Raw genomic sequence first — 22,314 nt, forward strand, 5'->3', positions numbered from 1 at the left:
TGTAAATTCAGATTTTTCAATATAAATATGAACTTTATCAAACAAAACATGCATGTATTGTGTAACGTGAAGTCCTATGAGTGTCTTCTGATGAAGATAATTCAAGGTTAGTGATTAATTTTATCTTTATTTCTGGTTTTTGTGAATGCAATATTTTGCTGGAAAATGGCTGTGCTTATTGTGGTTTGGTGGAGACCAAACATAATTGTTTGTAGTGCTTTCACTGAAAAGCTTATTTGAAATCGGACACTTTGGTGGGATTAACAACGAGAATAGCTTTAAAATTATATAAGACACATGTATGTTTTAGGAATTGTAATTATGAAATTTCTGTGGTTTGAATTTGGTGCCCTCTATTTTCACTGGTCGTTGTCATATCGATCCCGGTATCAGGATTGTAGCCATAACAGGTTAACAGTCATTGTTCCCTCTACAGTTAACATTCATTGTTCCCTCTACAGTTAACATTCATTGTTCCCTCTACAGTTAACATTCATTGTTCCCTCTACAGTTAACATTCATTGTTCCCTCTACAGTTAACATTCATTGTTCCCTCTACAGTTAAGTTAAACATTCATTGTTCCCTCTAAAGTTCAGTTAACACTCATTGTTCCCTCTAAAGTTCAGTTAACACTCATTGTTCCCTCTAAAGTTCAGTTAACACTCATTGTTCCCTCCTAAAGTTCAGTTTCATTGTTCCCTCTAAAGTTCAGTTAACACTCATTGTTCCCTCTACAGTTAACATTCATTGTTCCCTCTAAAGTTCAGTTAACACTCATTGTTCCCTCTACAGTTAACACTCATTGTTCCCTCTACAGTTCAGTTAACACTCATTGTTCCCTCTAAAGTTCATTGTTCCCTCTAAACATTTATCCGGAGGCTGCATTCATTGTAGCTGGGGATTTTAACAAAGCCAATCTGAAAACAAGACTCCCTAAATTTTATCAGCATATCGATTGCGCAACCAGGGGTGGTAAAACCTTGGATCATTGTTACTCTAACTTCCGCGACGCATATAAGGCCCTGCCCCGCCCCCCTTTCGGAAAAGCTGACCACGACTCCATTTTGCTGATCCCTGCCTACAGGCAGAAATTAAAACAAGAGGCTCCCACGCTGAGGTCTGTCCAACGCTGGTCAGACCAAGCTGACTCTACACTCCAAGACTGCTTCCATCACGTGGACTGGGACATGTTTCCTATTGCGTCAGATGGGAATATTGACGAATACGCTGATTCGGTGTGCGAGTTCATTAGAACGTGCGTCGAAGATGTCGTTCCCATAGCAACGATAAAAACATTCCCTAACCAGAAACCGTGGATTGATGGCAGCATTCGCGTGAAACTGAAAGCGCGAACCACTGCTTTTAACCAGGGCAAGGTGTCTGGCAACATGACTGAATACAAACAGTGCAGCTATTCCCTCCGTAAGGCTATTAAACAAGCTAAGCGTCAGTACAGAGACAAAGTGGAATCTCAATTCAATGGCTCAGACACAAGAGGCATGTGGCAGGGTCTACAGTCAATCACGGACTACAAGATGAAATCCAGCCCAGTCACGGACCAGGATGTCTTGCTCCCAGGCAGACTAAATAACTTTTGCCCGCTTTGAGGACAATACAGTGCCACTGACACGGCCTGCAACGGAAACATGCGGTCTCTCCTTCACTGCAGCCGAGGTGAGTAAAGACATTTAAACGTGTTAACCCTCGCAAGGCTGCAGGCCCAGACGGCATCCCCAGCCGCGCCCTCAGAGCATGCGCAGACCAGCTGGCCGGTGTGTTTACGGACATATTCAATCAATCCCTATACCAGTCTGCTGTTCCCACATGCTTCAAGAGGGCCACCATTGTTCCTGTTCCCAAGAAAGCTAAGGTAACTGAGCTAAACGACTACCGCCCGTAGCACTCACTTCCGTCATCATGAAGTGCTTTGAGAGACTAGTCAAGGACCATATCACCTCCACCCTACCTGACACCCTAGACCCACTCCAATTTGCTTACCGCCCAAATAGGTCCACAGACGATGCAATCTCAACCACACTGCACACTGCCCTAACCCACCTGGACAAGAGGAATACCTATGTGAGAATGCTGTTCATCGACTACAGCTCGGCATTCAACACCATAGTACCCTCCAAGCTCGTCATCAAGCTCGAGACCCTGGGTCTCGACCCCGCCCTGTGCAACTGGGTACTGGACTTCCTGACGGGCCGCCCCCAGGTGGTGAGGGTAGGCAACAACATCTCCTCCCCGCTGATCCTCAACACGGGGGCCCCACAAGGGTGCGTTCTGAGCCCTCTCCTGTACTCCCTGTTCACCCACGACTGCGTGGCCACGCACGCCTCCAACTCAATCATCAAGTTTGCGGACGACACGGCCTACAGGGAGGAGGTGAGGGCCCTCGGAGTGTGGTGTCAGGAAAATAACCTCACACTCAACGTCAACAAAACTAAGGAGATGATTGTGGACTTCAGGAAACAGCAGAGGGAACACCCCCCTATCCACATCGATGGAACAGTAGTGGAGAGGGTAGCTAGTTTTAAGTTCCTCGGCATACACATCACAGACAAACTGAATTGGTCCACTCACACTGACAGCGTCGTGAAGAAGGCGCAGCAGCGCCTATTCAACCTCAGGAGGCTGAAGAAATTCGGCTTGTCACCAAAAGCACTCACAAACTTCTACAGATGCACAATCGAGAGCATCCTGGCGGGCTGTATCACCGCCTGGTACGGCAACTGCTCCGCCCTCAACCGTAAGGCTCTCCAGAGGGTAGTGAGGACTGCACAACGCATCACCGGGGGCAAACTACCTGCCCTCCAGGACACCTACACCACCCGTTGTTACAGGAAGGCCATAAAGATCATCAAGGACATCAACCACCGAACCACTGCCTGTTCACCCCGCTATCATCCAGAAGGCGAGGTCAGTACAGGTGCATCAAAGCTGGGACCGAGAGACTGAAAAACAGCTTCTATCTCAAGGCCATCAGACTGTTAAACAGCCACCACTAACACTGAGTGGCTGCTGCCAACACACTGTCATTGACACTGACCCAACTCCAGCCATTTTAATAATGGGAATTGATGGGAAATGATGTAAATATATCACTAGCCACTTTAAACAATGCTACCTTATATAATGTTACTTACCCTACATTATTCATCTCATATGCATATGTATATACTGTACTCTACATCATCGACTGCATCCTTATGTAACACATGTATCACTAGCCACTTTAACTATGCCACTTTGTTTACTTTGTCTACACACTCATCTCATATGTATATACTGTACTCGATACCATCTACTGTATGCTGCTCTGTACCATCACTCATTCATATATCCTTATGTACATGTTCCTTATCCCCTTACACTGTGTATAAGACAGTAGTTTTGGAATTGTTAGTTAGATTACTTGTTGGTTATCACTGCATTGTCGGAACTAGAAGCACAAGCATTTCGCTACACTCGCATTAACATCTGCGAACCATGTGTATGTGACAAATAAAATTTGATTTGATTTGAACATTCATTGTTCCCTCTAAAGTTCAGTTAACACTCATTGTTCCCTCTACAGTTAACACTCATTGTTCCCTCTACAGTTAACACTCATTGTTCCCTCTACAGTTAACACTCATTGTTCCCTCTACAGTTCAGTTAACAGTCATAGTTCTCTCTACAGCTAACATTCATTGTTCCCTCTACAGTTAAAAGTTAAACATTCATTGTTCCCTCTACAGTTAACATGTATTGTTCCCTCTACAGTTAACACTCATTGTTCCCTCTACAGTTAAGTTAATGTTCATTGTTCCCTCTAAAGTTCAGTTAACACTCATTGTTCCCTCTTCAGTTAACAGTCATTGTTCCCTCTTCAGTTAACATTCATTGTTCCCTCTTCAGTAACATTCATTGTTCCCTCTTCAGTTAATATTTATTGGTCTCTCTACAGTTCAGTTAACAGTCATTGTTCCCTCTACAGTTAACATTCGTTGTTCCCTCTACAGTTAACATTCATTATTCCCTCTACAGTTAACATTCATTATCTGACCCAATTAAACACCCTTTTTCTTAAGTGTCCATAGGAAGTAAATATGATTATTATGTGGGGCAGCAGAGCAGAAGCAGTGATTTAACACCAGAGAGAAGAAGGATACGTCCCAGATGGCACCCTATTCCCTTCATAGTGCACTATGTAGGGAATAGGGTGCCATTTGGGACGTTACCTGAGTGAGTCTTCCTGGATGAAGGCAGAAAGCCATTGAGCTGTACCACAGTATCAGTGTGAGAGCCAGTGGGTGGGCAAGGAGAGGCTGGAGAGAGTGGCTTCATAGTGGGGACAGGGGGGTGACAGAGTGAATGACGAATGTTGCAGAAGGTTAACACACACCCCATTGACTTCATCCTCATCATCCTTCATCCTTTAACACCTCTCGCTTTTGTTGGTTGTTTCGGAGGTGTGTGTGCATTCATTATGCTAATGAGTATTTATATGTCTATGTTAAAAGCCGTCTTTCTCTCTCTCTAGTCTCTCTCTTCAGTGTCTCCCTCTATCTCCCACTGTTTCTCTTGCTTTGTCTCTCTCTCTATTTGTCTCTCTATCTTCCTCTCTCTATCTCCCACTGTAATATATTCCCCAGAGGAACTTCTACATATGACCCAATCGTTTGGAGATGGTTTGGGGAGCATAGGACAGTCATCACATCATACACCCACACCTGCTCTGAGCGCACTCATCCTTTCTCTCCTTCCTCCTCTCCTGTCACCCTCTATTTCTCTCTCTCTCTATTTCTCTCCGCATGTCTGTATCATTTCCAACAACCTGGAGAGAGAGTTTGTGTGTGGCCTGAATCCTAATCTTTCATTCTGTGTTGAGTATATTTACACTTTGTCATTTTCCTCTCCTATGTATTGTCTTGTCTATGTCTACATGTTTTCATCCAGGGTTATCACGAAGCAAATGGAAACAGTTTCAAACTGTTAGAGATGATTGCATGAACTTTACATAGTCACAGCTCTATGACATATTACATGAGTGTAACCACCGAGGTAGGTGAGTGTACCAAGTTTCATGGTTTTATCTGAAAGTGCAATATTCATTTGGTTCTCCTCCTTTTTCCACACACACCCACATAGACTCAGGCATCTGCATTTAAATACCCTGATTATCTGCATTTCAATACCCTGAGCATCTGCATTTAATTACCCTGGCCATCTGCATTTAAATACCCTGTCCATCTGCATTTAAATACCCTGGCCATCTGCATTTAAATACCCTGACCATCTGCATTTAAATACCCTAGCCATCTGCATTTAAATACCCTGGCCATCTGCATTTAATTACCCTGGCCATCTACATTTAAATACCCTGAGCATCTGCATTTAAATACCCTGAGCATCTGCATTTAAATACCCTGAGCCAGAGTTGAACTGTAGCCAGACCTCAGGATTTCTTCACAAGAATAGCAGGTCAAGTAAACACACTGACACTTAGCCAGATTACCACAGGATTTGAAAGTAAGCTGATGAAGGTCAACTAAGTCTAGGTGGCTGGGACTCCTCATCGAGGACACACACACACATTCCCCCCACACACACATGCACGCTCGCACACACTTGCACGCACACACGTGTGTGCTATGTCAACACACACATGCGCATACAACGCCTCTCCTTGTTTCTACATTCCCTAACACAACACACACTCATGGACACACAAAAACACATTTCATGTATACACACACATACAACTTCTCTGTCTCTACACTCCCGTACATAACACACATACAGAAATCCCTTACCTTGTCACCATCCTCACAGTTCATGGCGTTTGAGAAAGGTATCTCGGCCTTGAACATCTTCCTACAGTGCATGAGCTGCACCAGCAAGTAGCACACCGTCTTAAACTTCATCTTTTTGGCAGGTTTTATATCCGAGAGAATCAATCCTGGGAATATCTGTCAACAAACAAGCAGTGAGAGTAGGTGTTAAGATACACACTATGATACAGGAGATACACTTCAGTAGATATGGTTTCAACCCAGATTACAGAACACAAACACAAACACAAAACTGCGGCGTCTCTTCTCTCTCTTAGATGAAGTAGAGTTGTCGGTGCGTCTATTAAGAGGGTTAACCAAATGGCACCCTATTTCCCATTTAGTGCACTTGTTGAAACGTGGTTGACTTCATGGAGAGTCATTTGGGCCACAACCTTAGTCAAGGGTCCCACCACTCACAGAGGAGGAGAGTGGAAAAAGGACAGGGTGGTTGAACAGCCCTCTGAGACACTGTGACACTGCTGTAACGGTTCATTTAAGGATCCACATACATACACTTTTACACCATGTGAAACCTGGTGGATGACCGTGCACAATTGCCAAAGAAATGTTGTGCACTCATCTCTCCTTCCTTGTAGATTTATTAGCCAACGCTTCGGCTGAAGAGCCTTGACTGTTTCATTTATCTCCCGCTAGTCAGCAGTCTCAGCACCTCACCAGACTGTGCATTGTTCATTTCTTTACAGTGTACCATTGGAATAGCCAAGCAGCATATAATAAATACACAGGCGTCAGGCATCCGGAAGTCAGATCCTCTCTCCAGACCTAATCAAATCTGCAAGACGAGGGTAGGGTAGGAGAAGGGGATAGCAGGAGAGGAGATAGATAGATCACGACGAACAGTCTTGTGCTGACGTTGCTTACAGAGGCAGTTTGGAACTCCGTAGTGAGTGTTGCCACCGAGAACAGACCATCTTTACGCGCTTCAGTGCTCGCCGGTCCCGTTCTGTGAGCTTGTGTGGCCTACCACTTCGTGGCTGAGCCGTTGTTGCTCCTCGATTTTTCCACTACACAGCACTTACAGAACATCAGCGAGACTGTAAGGGAACCCATCTCATCTGAACAACCCTACCAACGTGAGGGAGTGACAACTCAATGAAAACGTACCAAACACTTTCTAGTATACACACAGCATATGGAACATGTAGTCCTACACTACTACAGCACTAAAGTACTGTCTTTCCAGACCTATTAAGATGAAAATGCCAGCTAATGAGAGGTTAAGTCTTTTTTAAATCTGGATGTAAAATTGACTATCCATCCTAACTTCTGGCAGTCTTACTGCATCTGTCCATGTGCAGTATGCCAAAGTTATGTGCAGTTCATGTATGTATTTCCAAGTATTTCCAATGTTATTTTGAGTACTGTATATCCAAGCATGTTCAAGTATGTCCCATACTGTGTTTCCTTGTCCAACTAAGAATGCTAGTATAATAATTTAGTAATAATTTGGTGGTTGCTTATATTTGTCCTATTTCACAAATGTACAATTGATACGTACGTGTCATTTAGAAATATATTTTTTGCATATCCCAACTCCCCCCGAGACACCCTCAGACAGTGTGGTCACGGCCAGGGTCAGTCATTATCAGTGGCAACCTTAGAGCAATTAGGGTTAAGTGCCTTGCTCAAGGGCAAATCGACAGATGTTTCACCTTGTCGGCTCAGGGATTACAACAATCGACCTTTCGGTTACTGGCCCAATACTCTAACCGCTAGGCTACCTGCCACCCAAAATGCGAGTTCCCATACCGGGAGTTGAACCCGGGCTGCCTGGGTAAAAACCAGGAATCCTAATGGCTAGACTACTGCGAGTAGGCTTACTGCATGTTCCACAGATGTCATCACTGAACCTAAGTTAACTACTATGAGACCAAATGAGATCTGTGTCCTAAAATGTGTCTATTTTTACTTTGCTTCATAATGTAACCACACATAAACACTCATCCTCACACACACATACAAACACCTCTAATCCTACACACACATACACACTCCCATGCAGGAGTTCTCACATACTGTACACACACACACACACACACACACACACACACACACACACACACACACACACACACACACACACACACACACACACACACACACACACACACACACACACACACACACACACACACACACACACACACACACACACACACACACACACACACACACACACACACACACACACACACACACACACGTACGCACCCAGACACACAAGCACACACACGTACGCAGACACAAACACACCTTCCGTCGGTGAGTTGGCACAATGAAGAAGGTCTCGATCTGGTGTTTGAGGAGGAAGGCATTTCTCTCATGACCGTTGCCTGGTTCAACCTCATAGTCTCCATTCAGGGAGTCCAGGGTCGCCTTGGTAATGTGGACCTTACTGGTGGAGAAGGAGAAACACAAACAGTCAGCCTCATGTGGTGCTACCTACTGTCGTTGTGCTTTAGAGCAAGGCACTTAACCCCTAATTGCTCCAGAGGTGCTGCTCACAGTCTGTGTTGTGTGTGAAGTTGTTGTGTGTGATGTTGGGACAGTAGATTTTGGCATGGTGGTAACTGGTACTAACCCAGGCAGTCCCCCTGCCTCCATCACGTTGGCCAGTGTGACATCGTTGGACCACACGTCATACTGCCACTTCCTCAGTCCCAGGACCCCACACAGAACCCGGCCTGTGTGGAGACCCACACGCATGTTCAGATTCACTTCGGTGGCCTCCGCTACCGACCTGCAGGTGCACGAGGAGAGTAGTTACAATATTAAAATATTGATACTGTGTGAATGTGTGTGTGATTGTGTGTGTATATGTGTGTGTGTGCGTACATACGTGTGTACCTGCCTGGCAGCCAAGTGCCAAGTCCCTAAGTGTGCCTGCATTCATGTGTGTGTGAGTGTGTGCATACGAGTAGATGTTTGTGTGTAGTATAGCATTCCTGTATACAAATAATTTATTGCCTTAGCAGGCAATGTCATAAATTCCACAAATGTTATTCTTCCATGATGAATTGTGCTGCTCCTCTTCACCTAATAATATAGAAAGGCCAGACAGCTGAGTTCCAACCTCCCTCCCTCCCTCTCTCTCTCTCTCTCTCTCTCTCTCTCTCTCTCTCTCTCTCTCTCTCTCTCTGGAGGAAAAAGTACATGTTCTGGGGAGATAAGCCAGAAGGACAAAATGGTTGCTACTCCGGGTTCTAAATTATTTTAAACTTTTTTTTTATTAATGTAAGAGTGCAGGACAGAGGAAAATTCCACCCGTATGGAGGGAGCAGGGTGAGATTTAAGAGCAATCTTTAGACTCTAAAATAAACAGGGAAAAATGCTGTACTAGTCACCAATAGGAATATAAATGAATATGCATGTGAATCTACCGTTAACAGAGAAAGGCCTGTGTTTTCATTGTGCGTTGTAGCTCTATGTGTCTGTGTATAGTCCTACAATGTCTGTTTATGAATACTGACATCCTGTGTGGCCTTGTGCACACAGAGCCACATAAGACCAAATCCATGGCCATACATTTAATACGGGATGGGATAGAGCTTTTTGAAGTGTTGAGCTCTTTCTTCTTTCTCCAAATTGTGCAGGACATGCAAATGAGACAAACACTTTCACGCTTCATAAGGAAGCATCCAAATACATTTCCATTCCCGCGCCCTCAAATGAGATTCCACTCTCCACTCTATCTGCAGTCTTGGCATGTATTCATAGCAGCCATTGACAATCCCACTAAGGAATCCTTCAGCCTGGACTCACTTAAACCACTGTGGTTTAGATGAGAAGAATAGAGAATAGCAAAAATATCCCCACAGTCTTCAGTTGGGCCTTTATCTTTGGTCAAACCAAATGAATCAATATAATGGCTGAAAGCCAATGCAGCAGGCTCATTCCATAGAGCCATACAGAGCTATGTGATATGGTGTCGATCACAACTCAATGTGTCTGTACCTAGGGCTGTGGCAGTCACAAAATGTTGGTCTCATGGTAATTGACCGTTACTTATGTAAACACATTTAGCATCCTCCAGGCTTCCACACACAGCCTACAAGACACTGATGCAGACCTCTGGAACAGCTACATTTTCAAGTCTAATAAACCCATGTAATACAGCCTACACCATCACAATAACTCCATTATTTATTTCAGACAGGTCTAAAGAAGCATGATATGAAGAAAATGTAGTCTATTTCTGTAATGGTTTTCCTCCTCTTCTGACGAGGAGTATGAAGGATCGGACCAATGCGCAGCGTGGTAAGTGTTCATGTTATTTTGTTAGAACAGAAACACTAAACAAAATAACACAGTGAGTGAAATGAAAACGAAACAGTCCTGTAAGGTGCAGCAACACAAAACAAAAAAACATAGAACAACACATAGAATGCCCACCCAAACTCACGTCCTGAACAAAGTAAAATAGAGACATAAAAAAGGAACTAAGGTCAGGACGTGACAATTTCATAAGAACAGAATAGCATTCTCTGAGTTGTCTTTATGTTAGGTCCTGATCTGGCTATGCCAAATGGCCGTGTGCTACACTAGTTCATTTAGCAGACAGGGGACGTGTTAACCATGGACGACCCATACAACCTGGTACATCACATCACATCAGCCCGGGACCAAGAACAGGACGTCATGGAGAGACAAATGCTGCAGCGCTACGCTCCAAGGTGCTAGCAATGACTGAGTGAGTGTTTACCAGAAACCTATAGACTCACGTGATGGTGTCGATCATGTCCAGGCCCATCTCCACGCAGCAGTGAGCGTGGTCAGTCTTGGGCTGGGTCAGACCTGACACACAGTAGTAACAGTCTCCCAGGATCTTTATACGCCTACAGTGGTTCTCCTGTCAATCAGAGACAGAGACGGGGTAGAGGGAGAGAGAGAGAGAGAGAGAGAGAGAGAGAGAGAGAGAGAGAGAGAGAGAGAGAGAGAGTAGAGAAAGAGGGCTATATAAAGCAGGCAGACAGGCATCGAGGCATTCAGTTACTGTTCGATTGAATGTTGTAATGGGCAAAACGAGTGACTTAAGCAACTTTGAGCGTGGTATGATTGTGAGTGCCAGGTGCGCCGATTCCAGTATCTCAGAGTGGGCCAGCCTACTGGGCTTTTCACACACGACAGTGTCTAGCTTTTACAGAGAATGGTACGACAAACGAAAAACATCCAGCCGGCGGACGTCCTTTGGACAAAAACAGCTCTTTGATGAGAGGTTGAAGGAGAATTGCAAGAATCGTGTGAGCTAACAGGCAGGCCACAAACAGGCAGATAACGGAGAGGTACAGTGGTGTACAGAACGTCATCTCTGAACGCACAACTCGTCGATCCTTGTCACGGATGGGCTATTGCAGCAGACGACAACACCGGGTTCCACTCCTATCAGCTAAAAACAAGAAGCGTATCCAGTGTGCAGGCGATCACCAACACTGGACAACTGAGGAGTGGAAAAACATCGCCTGGTCCAACGAATCCCGGTTGCAGATGGCAGAGTCAGGATGTACTAATGTGCACTAATGCGCAAATACACTATGACCTATCCGGTCCCACTTTAAACAGAGTACAATTTATAAAGGCGTTATATAGCATACATAAAGGCTTCATAAGCACCACATATATGCTTCACAAATCATCTATAAGCACATGTCATACTAAATGGTCTCTAAATATACATATGTCATAATCTATAAATGGTCTATAAACATACATGTGTCACATTTTGCAATTCATTCTACGGTTAGAATTGTTAAGTCCTTATGCCTTTCATTTACATTTACATTTACATTTAAGTCATTTAGCAGACGCTCTTATCCAGAGCGACTTACAAATTGGTGCATTCACCTTATGACATCCAGTGGAACAACCACTTTACAATAGTGCATCTAAATATTTTAAGGGGGGAGGGGGGTGAGAAGGATTACTTTATCCTATCCTAGGTATTCCTTAAAGAGGTGGGGTTTCAGGTGTCTCCGGAAGGTGGTGATTGACTCCGCTGTCCTGGCGTCGTGAGGGAGTTTGTTCCACCATTGGGGAGCCAGAGCAGCGAACAGTTTTGACTGAGCTGAGCGGGAACTGTACTTCCTCAGTGGTAGGGAGGCGAGCAGGCCAGAGGTGGATGAACGCAGTGCCCTTATTTGGGTGTAGGGCCTGATCAGAGCCTGGAGGTACTGAGGTGCCGTTCCCCTCACAGCTCCGTAGGCAAGCACCATGGTCTTGTAGCGGATGCGAGCTTCAACTGGAAGCCAGTGGAGAGAGCGGAGGAGCGGGGTGACGTGAGAGAACTTGGGAAGGTTGAACACTAGACGGGCTGCGGCGTTCTGGATGAGTTGTAGGGGTTTAATGGCACAGGCAGGGAGCCCAGCCAACAGCGAGTTGCAGTAATCCAGACGGGAGATGACAAGTGCCTGGATTAGGACCTGCGCCGCTTCCTGTGTGAGGCAGGGTCGTACTCTGCGGATGTTGTAGAGCATGAACCTACAGGAACGGGCCACCGCCTTGATGTTAGTTGAGAACGACAGTTTGTTGTCCAGGATCACGCCAAGGTTCTTAGCGCTCTGGGAGGAGGACACAATGGAGTTGTCAACCGTGATGGCGAGATCATGGAACGGGCAGTCCTTCCCCGGGAGGAAGAGCAGCTCCGTCTTGCCGAAGTTCAGCTTGAGGTGGTGATCCGTCATCCACACTGATATTTGTTAAGAACCTTGAAATGCATGTGTTGTATCAACGTGCTATATAAATACAATTTGATTTCATGTCGTGCTTTATACACCCTTTGTAGAGTATCCCATATGCTTATAGATGATTTGTGAAGCATTTATGTAGTGCTTATGAATCCTTTATGTATGCTATATAAAGCCTTTATAAGTTGTACTTAATTTATAGGGGTACTGCACATTCGGTACGCTACTGTGCGTGATGTACACACTAATGTGAACTTACGGTATATTGCATCATGCTCTGCACAGCACACAATTCTTATATATTTCTTACTTTTTTTTAGGTAGTTTCTTAAAACTGCATTGTTGGTTAAGGGCTTGTAAGTAAGAATTTCACTGTAAAGTGTAATGCCTGTTTTATTCGGCGCATGTGACAAATAACATTTGATTTGATTTGATATCAAATGTAATTAAATGAAAACAGATAAAAACAGTCCCCACTCCAACAAGTATCATCAATGTAGTATAATGTAGGCTACTGTGTGTGAAGTACACACTAACGTGAACATACAGTTTATTGCAAGATGTACTGTACAGTACAATTCCAACTTAAATAAGGAAATGCTTTTAAGCGCAGAACCACAAGAGTCCCCACTCCATCATGTCATATGATCAATGTTGTAGACGTTTGTTGGTGAGTCACACCGCCTGGCTGCCTGCCTGGCTGACTGGCTGCCTGGCATGATGTGAAGCTGTGCTCTGTTCTGGGATGAAAGGTGCGGTGGAAGTCTAACCCATCATTAAGGATCTGTGAACCACAGACATCACTGTGAGCTAGCTGAACTAGGGGTGGGGGCTGGGCTGCTATGGGGCAATACAATATCCCAGCTCCCATTGTTTTTCCATGGAAGGGATGTGATCGTGGGCTGAGCAGAGCATGTGAACAAAAAAAAACTCAGAAGAAGAACGTGGAGATGGAAACTCTATTTCTAACATTCATGTCTATTTGTGTTGGATGAGGGAGAGCGAGAGAGCGAGACAGACAGAGACACAGACAGACAGACAGACAGACAGACAGACAGACAGACAGACAGACAGACAGACAGACAGACAGACAGACAGACAGACAGACAGACAGACAGACAGACAGACAGACAGACAGACAGACAGACAGACAGACAGACAGACAGACAGACAGACAGACAGACAGACAGACAGACAGACAGACAGACAGACAGACAGACAGACAGACAGACAGACAGACAGACAGACAAAGTTGGTGAGTCACACCGCCTGCCCCTTGAATTGAATTGAATTGAGAGAGCTTGTAAGCTGTGTAAAATATGGTTTTACTTTCCATAATTGTACCTACAGGTTACACACGCTTTGTTATCGCTCAGTGGCACTGAAGCATATTTCTTTCAAGTCAGATATTGTCTTAAAAGATAAACATAAAAAAAGGAAATTCTGTGTTTTGATATGAGCTTAACAGCAATAATGAATGATGAAAATAATGTGGAAAAACTCTGATTCGTCTAACGGACAAAATCATAATTCATCATAAATCAAATCACATTATATTTGTCACATGCGCCGAACACAACTGGTGTAGACTTGAACGTGAAATGCTTACTACAAGCCCTTTCCCAAAACTTCCCTTTGGAGTTTGGAGTGTGACTGTTTGAGGTTGTGGACAGGTGTCTTTTATACTGATAACAAGTTCAAACAGGTGCCATTAATACAAGTAACGAGTGGAGGACAGAGGAGCCTCTAAAAGAAGAAGTTATAGGTCTGTGAGAGCTAGACATTTTGCTTGTTTGTAGGTGACCAAATACTTATTTTCCACCATATTTTGCAAATAAATGTATTACAAATCCTACAATGTGATTTTCTGGATTTTTTTCTCTCATTTTGTCATAGTTGAAGTGTACCTTTGATGAAAATTACAGGCCTCTCTCATCTTTTTTAAGTGGGAGAACTTGCACAATTGGTGGCTGACTAAATACTTTTTTTTCGTGTGTGTGTGTGTGTGTGTGTGTGTGTGTGTGTGTGTGTGTGTGTGTGTGTGTGTGTGTGTGTGTGTGTGTGTGTGTGTGTGTGTGTGTGTGTGTGTGTGTGTGTGTGTGTGTGTGTGTGTGTGTGTGTGTGTGTAAGTGTATGGGTAGGGTCCAGTGTGCATAGAGTCAGTGCAAAAAAAGGTCAATGCAAATAGTCCGGGTAGACATTATCAGTCCCGAGATCCTAGCCAGAATCAGCTTTTAATTTATCTGACTTATATTTCGACTCACAATTAATTGTTTTACCATGATCTTTTCAGGACAACCAGTAAAATAATTTGACAAAACCAGTTGCATTCATGAGTTTTACTGACAAATGTAAATTTAAAAAAGGTAAGTCGTAGCAAAAAGCTGATCAAAAGGAATTTATATGAACTCTGTAGTTAGAGAAATGTTTTGCTCACTGGGAAATGAATATCCAACCAATCAGCGTTAACTGTGTGGAGTTTCGAGTTTGACAACAACTATGTGAGTTCATTACAGAGTTATAGACACTATGTCCTGGGATTATCAATAATCTTCTATTTAGAAGAAGCCCTTACCTTCTAACAACTGTTGTGAGCATCTTAGAGAAAAACATGTTTTTCTCCTTCGGGATCCGCCCTTGCCTGACAAACACCGCTCTAGCTCGGCCCCCGTTAATCAAACATACTAATGGTTGGTATCTATGGATGCAGAAGAACGAGACAAATGGTGTGTTTGAGCTACAACACAAGTCTGTAGCTCAAACACACAAAGTTTAAAAAGGGTTAGAAGTACAAAATGCACCAGCAACACGGTGGGACTCATTGGGTTAACTGTTAAGAAGCCTTTTGGTCCAAGACTTGGTGCTCTGGTACTGCTTGCCATGCGGTAACAGAGTGAACAGTCCTTGGCTTTGGGTGGCTGGGGTCTTCGGCAGTTTTTCGGCCTTCCTCTGACAACGTGTGTTCCTCATATCCAGGTGGGTGAGGCCAGTGTGGAGTGCAATAAAGATAGCGTCATCTGTGGATCTGTTGGGGCGGTATGCGAGTTGCAATAGGCGATAGTCATTTAGACAGGTTACTTTGTCGTTCTTGGGCACAGGGACTACAGTGGTCTCTTGACCACATAACCTGTCAAGGCAAAACTAGGTCTTGGCTATCTAATCATAACCAATGAGATGGGAGACACGTAGCCTCACTTCTGAGAAGACAGTAGTATTGATTAAAGAATCGAACAACAGACAGAACAAATAGAAAAACGTACACCATCAACCCTCCAAAGCCCAAAACTCATCTCAGCTTACTACCCAGACCCAACTAGGTAGAATGAACAGTGTAACCTAAATCAAATAGACACAAAAATAGTTTGGAACGTGTACTGAAACCTCTGGAACTTCAGGGGAGAGCAAGTGTATTGGTCTCTATTTGAGGCCTCTAGCTATTTCACTAGGTCTTTACAGCTGTGTGACTGCAGAAACAACAGAGGTTATACATTTTCATTAGAACTTCTGAGACTCCACTTCCCTTCCTCTGTTCCATCGGGCCCCTACACACACATTTCAAATAGACAGCTTAGGCAATTACACTGTGCCAAAGGAGCAAGCCACAGAGTTAAGCCACCTGCGTTAAGGACGTACGTGCCAGCTGTTCACTAATAGGTAAGTCTCTGTCTACATCCCAATTGGCACCCTATTCCCTACAAAGTGCATTACATAGGGATTAGGGTGCCATTTGGGACTTAGCCTTAAAAAGAAAAGCAGAGAGAATTAATTTTCTCTTAGTTTAACACTCAATGGTTGCCAGGCTACCCAGACTCCTTGCTCCGGCTAAACACTATGCCACACCCACGGACATTTAGTTTCTTCTCCGCAATGAGTCTGGATTTGAGTACCTCCCCGTCTCTTCAGCGAATGCGAACAAATTCGGGGCTGTCTGATTGGTCCAGAAACCGATGGGTTGGGCAAGAGCCAGAACACATTTGTCGTTGGAAAGAGAGAGACCAGAGAGACCAGAGAGTGTTAAAGAGAACATCCTCCTACTGTACAACATAAGAGCTACACTATATAAACAAATGTATGTGGACACCCCTTCAAATAAGTGGGTTTGGCTATTTCAGCCACACCGGTTGGTGACAGGTATATAAAATCAAGCACACAGCCATGCAATCATAGACAAACAATGGCAGTAAAATGATCTTACTGAAGTGCTCAGCGACTTTCAATGTGGCACCGTTATAGCATGCAACCTTTCCAAAAGGTCATTTCATCAAATGTCTGCCCTGTTAGAGCTGCCCCAGTCAACTGTAAGTGCTGTTTTAGTGCTGTAAGTGCTGTTATAGCGTCTAGGTGCAACAACGGCTCAGCCGCGAAGTGGTAGGCCACATAAGCTCACAGAAGTGAGTAATGCATAAAAACGTCTCCTTGGTTGCAACACTCACCAGTGAGTTCCTAACTGCCTCTGGAAACAACGTCAGCCCAATAACTTTTTGTCTGGAGCTTCATGAAATGGATTTCCATGGCTGAGCAGCCACACACAAGCCTCAGATCACCATGCGCAATGACAAGCGTAGCCTGGAGTGGTGTAAAGCTCACCGTCATAGGACTGGAGCAGTGGAAACATGGAGCAGTGGAAACATGTTCTCTGGGGTGATGAATCACACTTCACCATCTGGCAGTCCAACGGCTGAATCTGGGTTGGGCAGATGCCAAGAAAATGCTACCTTCCCCAATGCATAGTGCCAACTGTAAAGTTTGGTGGAGGAGGAAAAATGGTCTGGGGCTGTTTTTCATGATTTGGCTCGGCCCCTTAGTTCCAGTGAAGGGCCATTTTAACGCGACAGCATACAATGACATTCTAGACAATTCTGTGCTTCCAACTTTGTGGCAACAGTTTGGGGTAGGACCTTTCCTGTTTCTTCATGACAATGTGCCCGTGCACAAAGCGAGGTCCATACAGAAATGGTTTGTCAAAATCGGTGTGAAAGATCTTGACTGGTCTGCACAGAGCCCTGACCTCAACCCTATCGAACACCTTTGAGATGATTTGGAACGCCGACGGCGAGCATGTCCTAATCGCCCAACATCAGTGCCCGATCTCACTAATGCTCTTGTGCCTGGAAGCACATCCCCACGTTCCCCCATGACTTTGGAATGAGATGTTGGACGAGCAGGTGTCCACATACCTTTGGTCATGTAGTGTAGCTACTGCACTAATAGGCTAAGCCACCTACCAGGAAATATCCATAAACCTACATGACTTCAGTAGTTGGGAAGACAAATATAGGGAAGACAGATATAGGGAAGACAGATATAGGGAAGACAGATATAGGGAAGACAGATATAGGGAAGACAGATATAGGGAAGACAGATATAAGGAAGACAGATATAGGGAAGACAGATATAGGGAAGACAGATATAGGGAAGACAGATATAGCTAGATGCAAAATGAGCATCCCATCCAAAAGAGAGGTGCAAACAATCTGCTAGTAAAGATTCCTAAACGTATACCACTATATGTACCCACATGGGAACACACCTAAACTACATATTTTTAATATAAACAAGCACAAACAATTACGTGAGCAACCAGGGGTGAAACCAGATTGAAACTAGTGTGAAACCAGGGTATAACGTCCATATCTTAGGGCCAAGACAGTGAGGGTATAACAGGTGGTGGGATATATAGAGCCTGGCTATAGATAGGCTTTAGTGGGTAAATAGAGGCTGGAGATGTGGACAGAAAAGCCCTGGTGCTTAGAAAGGCTCCTCCTCTCCTCTCAGTCCTCTCACTGTGCTGTGCTGCTTCTCTTCTCCTGTCCCTGTGTTAGTTCATCTGATCTACCTAGTGAGCTAGGGCTTAGGAGACTGATTCAAACCCAAGCCATGCAGGATTACTCTGGCCCTATCACGTGACCATACCCCCCATGACCAATCTATACAGCCATAATGTACAGAGTCGACCGATTATGATTTTTCAACGCCGATACCGCTTTATTGGAGGACCAAAAAAAGCAGATTTAAAAAAAATGGTATTTGTAATGACAGTTACAACAATACTGAATTAACACTTATTTTAACTTAATATAATACATCAATAAAATCAATTTAGCCTCAAATAAATAATTAAACATGTTCAATTTGGTTTAAATAATGCAAAAACAAAGTGTTGGAGAAGAACGTAAAAGTTCAATATGTGCCATGTAAGAAAGCTAACATTTAAGTTCCTTGCTCAGAACATGAGAACATATGAAAGCTGGTGGTTCCTTTTAACATGAGTCTTCAATATTCCCAGGTAAGAAGTTTTAGATTAGATTGTAGTTATTATAGTTATTATAGGAATTATAGGAATTATAGGACTATTTCTCTCTATACCATTTGTATTTCATTAACCTTCGACTTCCGGGTTGGAGCGAGTGGTCGCATCGGCACTTCGCTCCCGCAGGTAGTATAACTTTTTCATTACATTTCATTACATTTCATTATATTTCATTATAGCACAACGGTTTGATTTGTCTAATCTTAGCAATTTCTTCTCAGCTAGCTACATAGCTGTCTTTGTATCAAAGATAATTGCGTAATTATCGTATTTCGCCGTCCTAACGTAGTCTTCACCAGCCAGCTAGCTAACGTCCACTGATTAGCTGCACTGGAGAAACTATTACACTCAACTGAACGACTTGATTAGTGTAGTGTTAGCTAGCTACATAGCTGTCTTTGCTGTCTTCGTATCTTCGTATCCAAGATAATTGTGTTGTTTAGGTTTAGAGTGTGTAGTCTTAGAGTGATTATCTTAATTTACCGAGGTTAGCTAGCCAGCTATTTGTCGTCCTTAACGTAGGAGACTCTGCTAGCTAGCCAACAGCTAGCCAACGCTAGCCAACGTCTTCTGAATAGAACTCAACAACCCGGCGCATTCACAGGTAGTATCACATTTTCACTTCATTTCATTACAGTACAACGGTTTGATTTGTTTGATCGTAGCTAGCTACATAGCTAGCTACATAGCCGTCTTTGTATCAAAGATAATTGTGTAGTCTAGAGCGATTTTCTAGGTTAGCTAGCCAGCTATTGTCGTTCTTTTAACGCAACGTAACGTAAACAACACTACTAGCTAGCCAGCTAGCCCCGAATAGCAGCACTGCAGAAACTATTACACTCAACGGAACGACTTGATTAGTGTAGTGTCAACAACGCACCCACTGCCAGCTAGCCTACTTCAGCAGTACTGTATCATTTTAATCATTTTAGTCAATAAGATTCTTGCTACGTAAGCTTAACTTTCTGAACATTCGAGACGTGTAGTCCACTTGTCATTCCAATCTCCTTTGCATTAGCGTAGCCTCTTCTGTAGCCTGTCAACTATGTGTCTGTCTATCCCTGTTCTCTCCTCTCTGCACAGACCATACAAATGCTCCACACCGCGTGGCCGCGGCCACCCTAATCTGGTGGTCCCAGCGCGCACGACCCACGTGGAGTTCCAGGTCTCCGGTAGCCTCTGGAACTGCCAATCTGCGGTCAACAAGGCAGAGTTCATCTCAGCCTATGCCTCCCTCCAGTCCCTCGACTTCTTGGCACTGACGGAAACATGGATCACCACAGACAACACTGCTACTCCTACTGCTCTCTCTTCGTCCGCCCACGTGTTCTCGCACACCCCGAGAGCTTCTGGTCAGCGGGGTGGTGGCACCGGGATCCTCATCTCTCCCAAGTGGTCATTCTCTCTTTCTCCCCTTAGACAGACAGACAGACAGACAGACAGACAGACAGACAGACAGACAGACAGACAGACAGACAGACAGACAGACAGACAGACAGACAGACAGACAGACAGACAGACAGACAGACAGACAGACAGACAGACAGACAGACAGACAGACAGCTCACTGGTCACCATAGCAACACCCACCCGTAGCAAGCGCTCCAGCAGGTATATCTCACTGGTCATCCCCAAAGCCAACACCTCCTTTGGTCGCCTTTCATTCCAGTTCTATGCTGCCAATGACTGGAATGAATTGCAAAATTCACTGAAGTTGGAGACTTATATCTTATCTTAGCTCCGCCTTATCTCAGCTCACTGGTCACCATAGCAACACCCACCCGTAGCACGCACTCCAGCAGATATATTTCTGGTTTCTGGTTTCAACCTGGTTGCTCACCTGATTGTTTGTGATTGTTTATATTAATTTTAAACATTAGCTGTCAGAGCAGCTTACCGGTCGCTGCAGCTGTACACAACCCATATGTAAATAGCCCATCCAACCAACTATCTACCTCATCCCCATATTTGTTTTTCTGCTCTTTTACACACCAGTATTTGTACTTGCACATATCACTCCAGTGTAAATTGCTAAATTGTAATTACTTCGCCCCTATTGGACTATTTATTGCCTTACCTCCTTACTTCATTTGCACACACTGTATACAGATTTTTATATTGTGTTATCGACTGTATGTTTGTTTATTCCATGTGTAACTCTGCGTTGTTGTTTTTGTCGCACTGCTTTGCTTTATCTTGGCCAGGTCGCAGTTGTAAATGAGAACTTGTTCTCAACTGGCAAACCTAGTTAAATAAAGGTGTAATGAATAAAACTTTTTTTCAAGTATTCTCTGTTCCAGCCACTCTTTCAAAGTCAGATTTTAATTGCTTAATTAACTCAGGAACCACACCTGTGTGGAAGCCCCTGCATTCAGTATACTTTGTACCCCTCATTTACTCAAGTATTTCCTTTATTTTGTCAGTTACTTGTAGGCCAGTCCCTTCCCTAAGGACGCTATGTGACATGGGACTGCTGTGCTCAGCTGTGTCCAATAGCTTCTCTGACACTCCACTCATTTATGTGTGTGTGTGTGTGTGTGTGTGTGTGTGTGTGTGTGTGTGTGTGTGTGTGTGTGTGTGTGTGTGTGTGTGTGTGTGTGTGTGTGTGTGTGTGTGTGTGTGTGTGTGTGTGTGTGTGTGTGTGTGTGTGTGTGTGTGTGCGTGCGTGTGTGTGCGTGTGCATGCTTGTGTGTGTGTGTGTGTGTGTGTGCGTGTGCATGCTTGTGTGTGTGTGTGTGTGTATGTGTGTGAACCAAAAAGGAGCTCTGACTTGTTGAAATAATCCAAAAGGTCAGAGGAAGAAATATCTAAGCGTCCAACAAAAAATGGAAGCCCACCAATGAGTGGAGGGAACAGAGGGAGAGAGGAACAGCATGGGGAAGAATGACACCGTTCAGGGAATCAAGCTGCTGTGAGCCGGTCTAAGAGCTCAGATGCAAAGAGGCGTTAAGAGAAGAGAGGAAGAGAGAGGAAGAGAGAGGAAGAGAGAGGAAGAGAGAGGAAGAGAGAGGAAGAGAGAAAGGGAGAGAAGAGAAAGGGGGGAATAAAAAGCTGTGTGAAACTACAATGAAAACTGAGGAAAACACACACACGCTCACATACGCACACACGCTCACATACGCACACACGCTCACATATGCACACACGCTCACATACGCACACACGCTCACATACGCACACACGCTCACATAAGCACACACGCTCACATACGCACACACGCTCACATACGTACACACACACACACACACACACACACACACACACACACACACACACACACACACACACACACACACACACACACACACACACACACACACACACACACACACACACACACACACACACACACACACACACACACACACACACACACACACACACACAAGCATGCACACACACGCACACACACACACACGCTCACATACGCACACACGCACACACACACACACACACACACACAAGCCAGAACCATTCAAA

The 22,314-nt window shown here is 44.4% G+C and overlaps 1 protein-coding gene across 2 annotated transcripts in view; it reads right to left on the minus strand.

Annotated features, from left to right (window-relative positions):
- Nucleotides 1–22,314, minus strand: part of LOC124010162 (adenylate cyclase type 1-like) — a 74,488-nt gene that overhangs the window by 23,344 nt on the left and 28,830 nt on the right. For both annotated transcript variants that reach the window (XM_046322547.1, XM_046322546.1), the window contains exons 5-8: nucleotides 10,566–10,693; nucleotides 8,426–8,584; nucleotides 8,098–8,239; nucleotides 5,803–5,958 (exon numbers count right to left, since the gene is read on the minus strand). In XM_046322547.1, the coding sequence (XP_046178503.1) occupies nucleotides 5,803–5,958; nucleotides 8,098–8,239; nucleotides 8,426–8,584; nucleotides 10,566–10,693 (585 nt within the window). The remainder of the gene's footprint in view (nucleotides 1–5,802; nucleotides 5,959–8,097; nucleotides 8,240–8,425; nucleotides 8,585–10,565; nucleotides 10,694–22,314) is intronic.

Source organism: Oncorhynchus gorbuscha, linkage group LG22 (genome assembly GCF_021184085.1).
Source record: "Oncorhynchus gorbuscha isolate QuinsamMale2020 ecotype Even-year linkage group LG22, OgorEven_v1.0, whole genome shotgun sequence".
NCBI classification, from domain to species: Eukaryota; Metazoa; Chordata; class Actinopteri; order Salmoniformes; family Salmonidae; genus Oncorhynchus; species Oncorhynchus gorbuscha.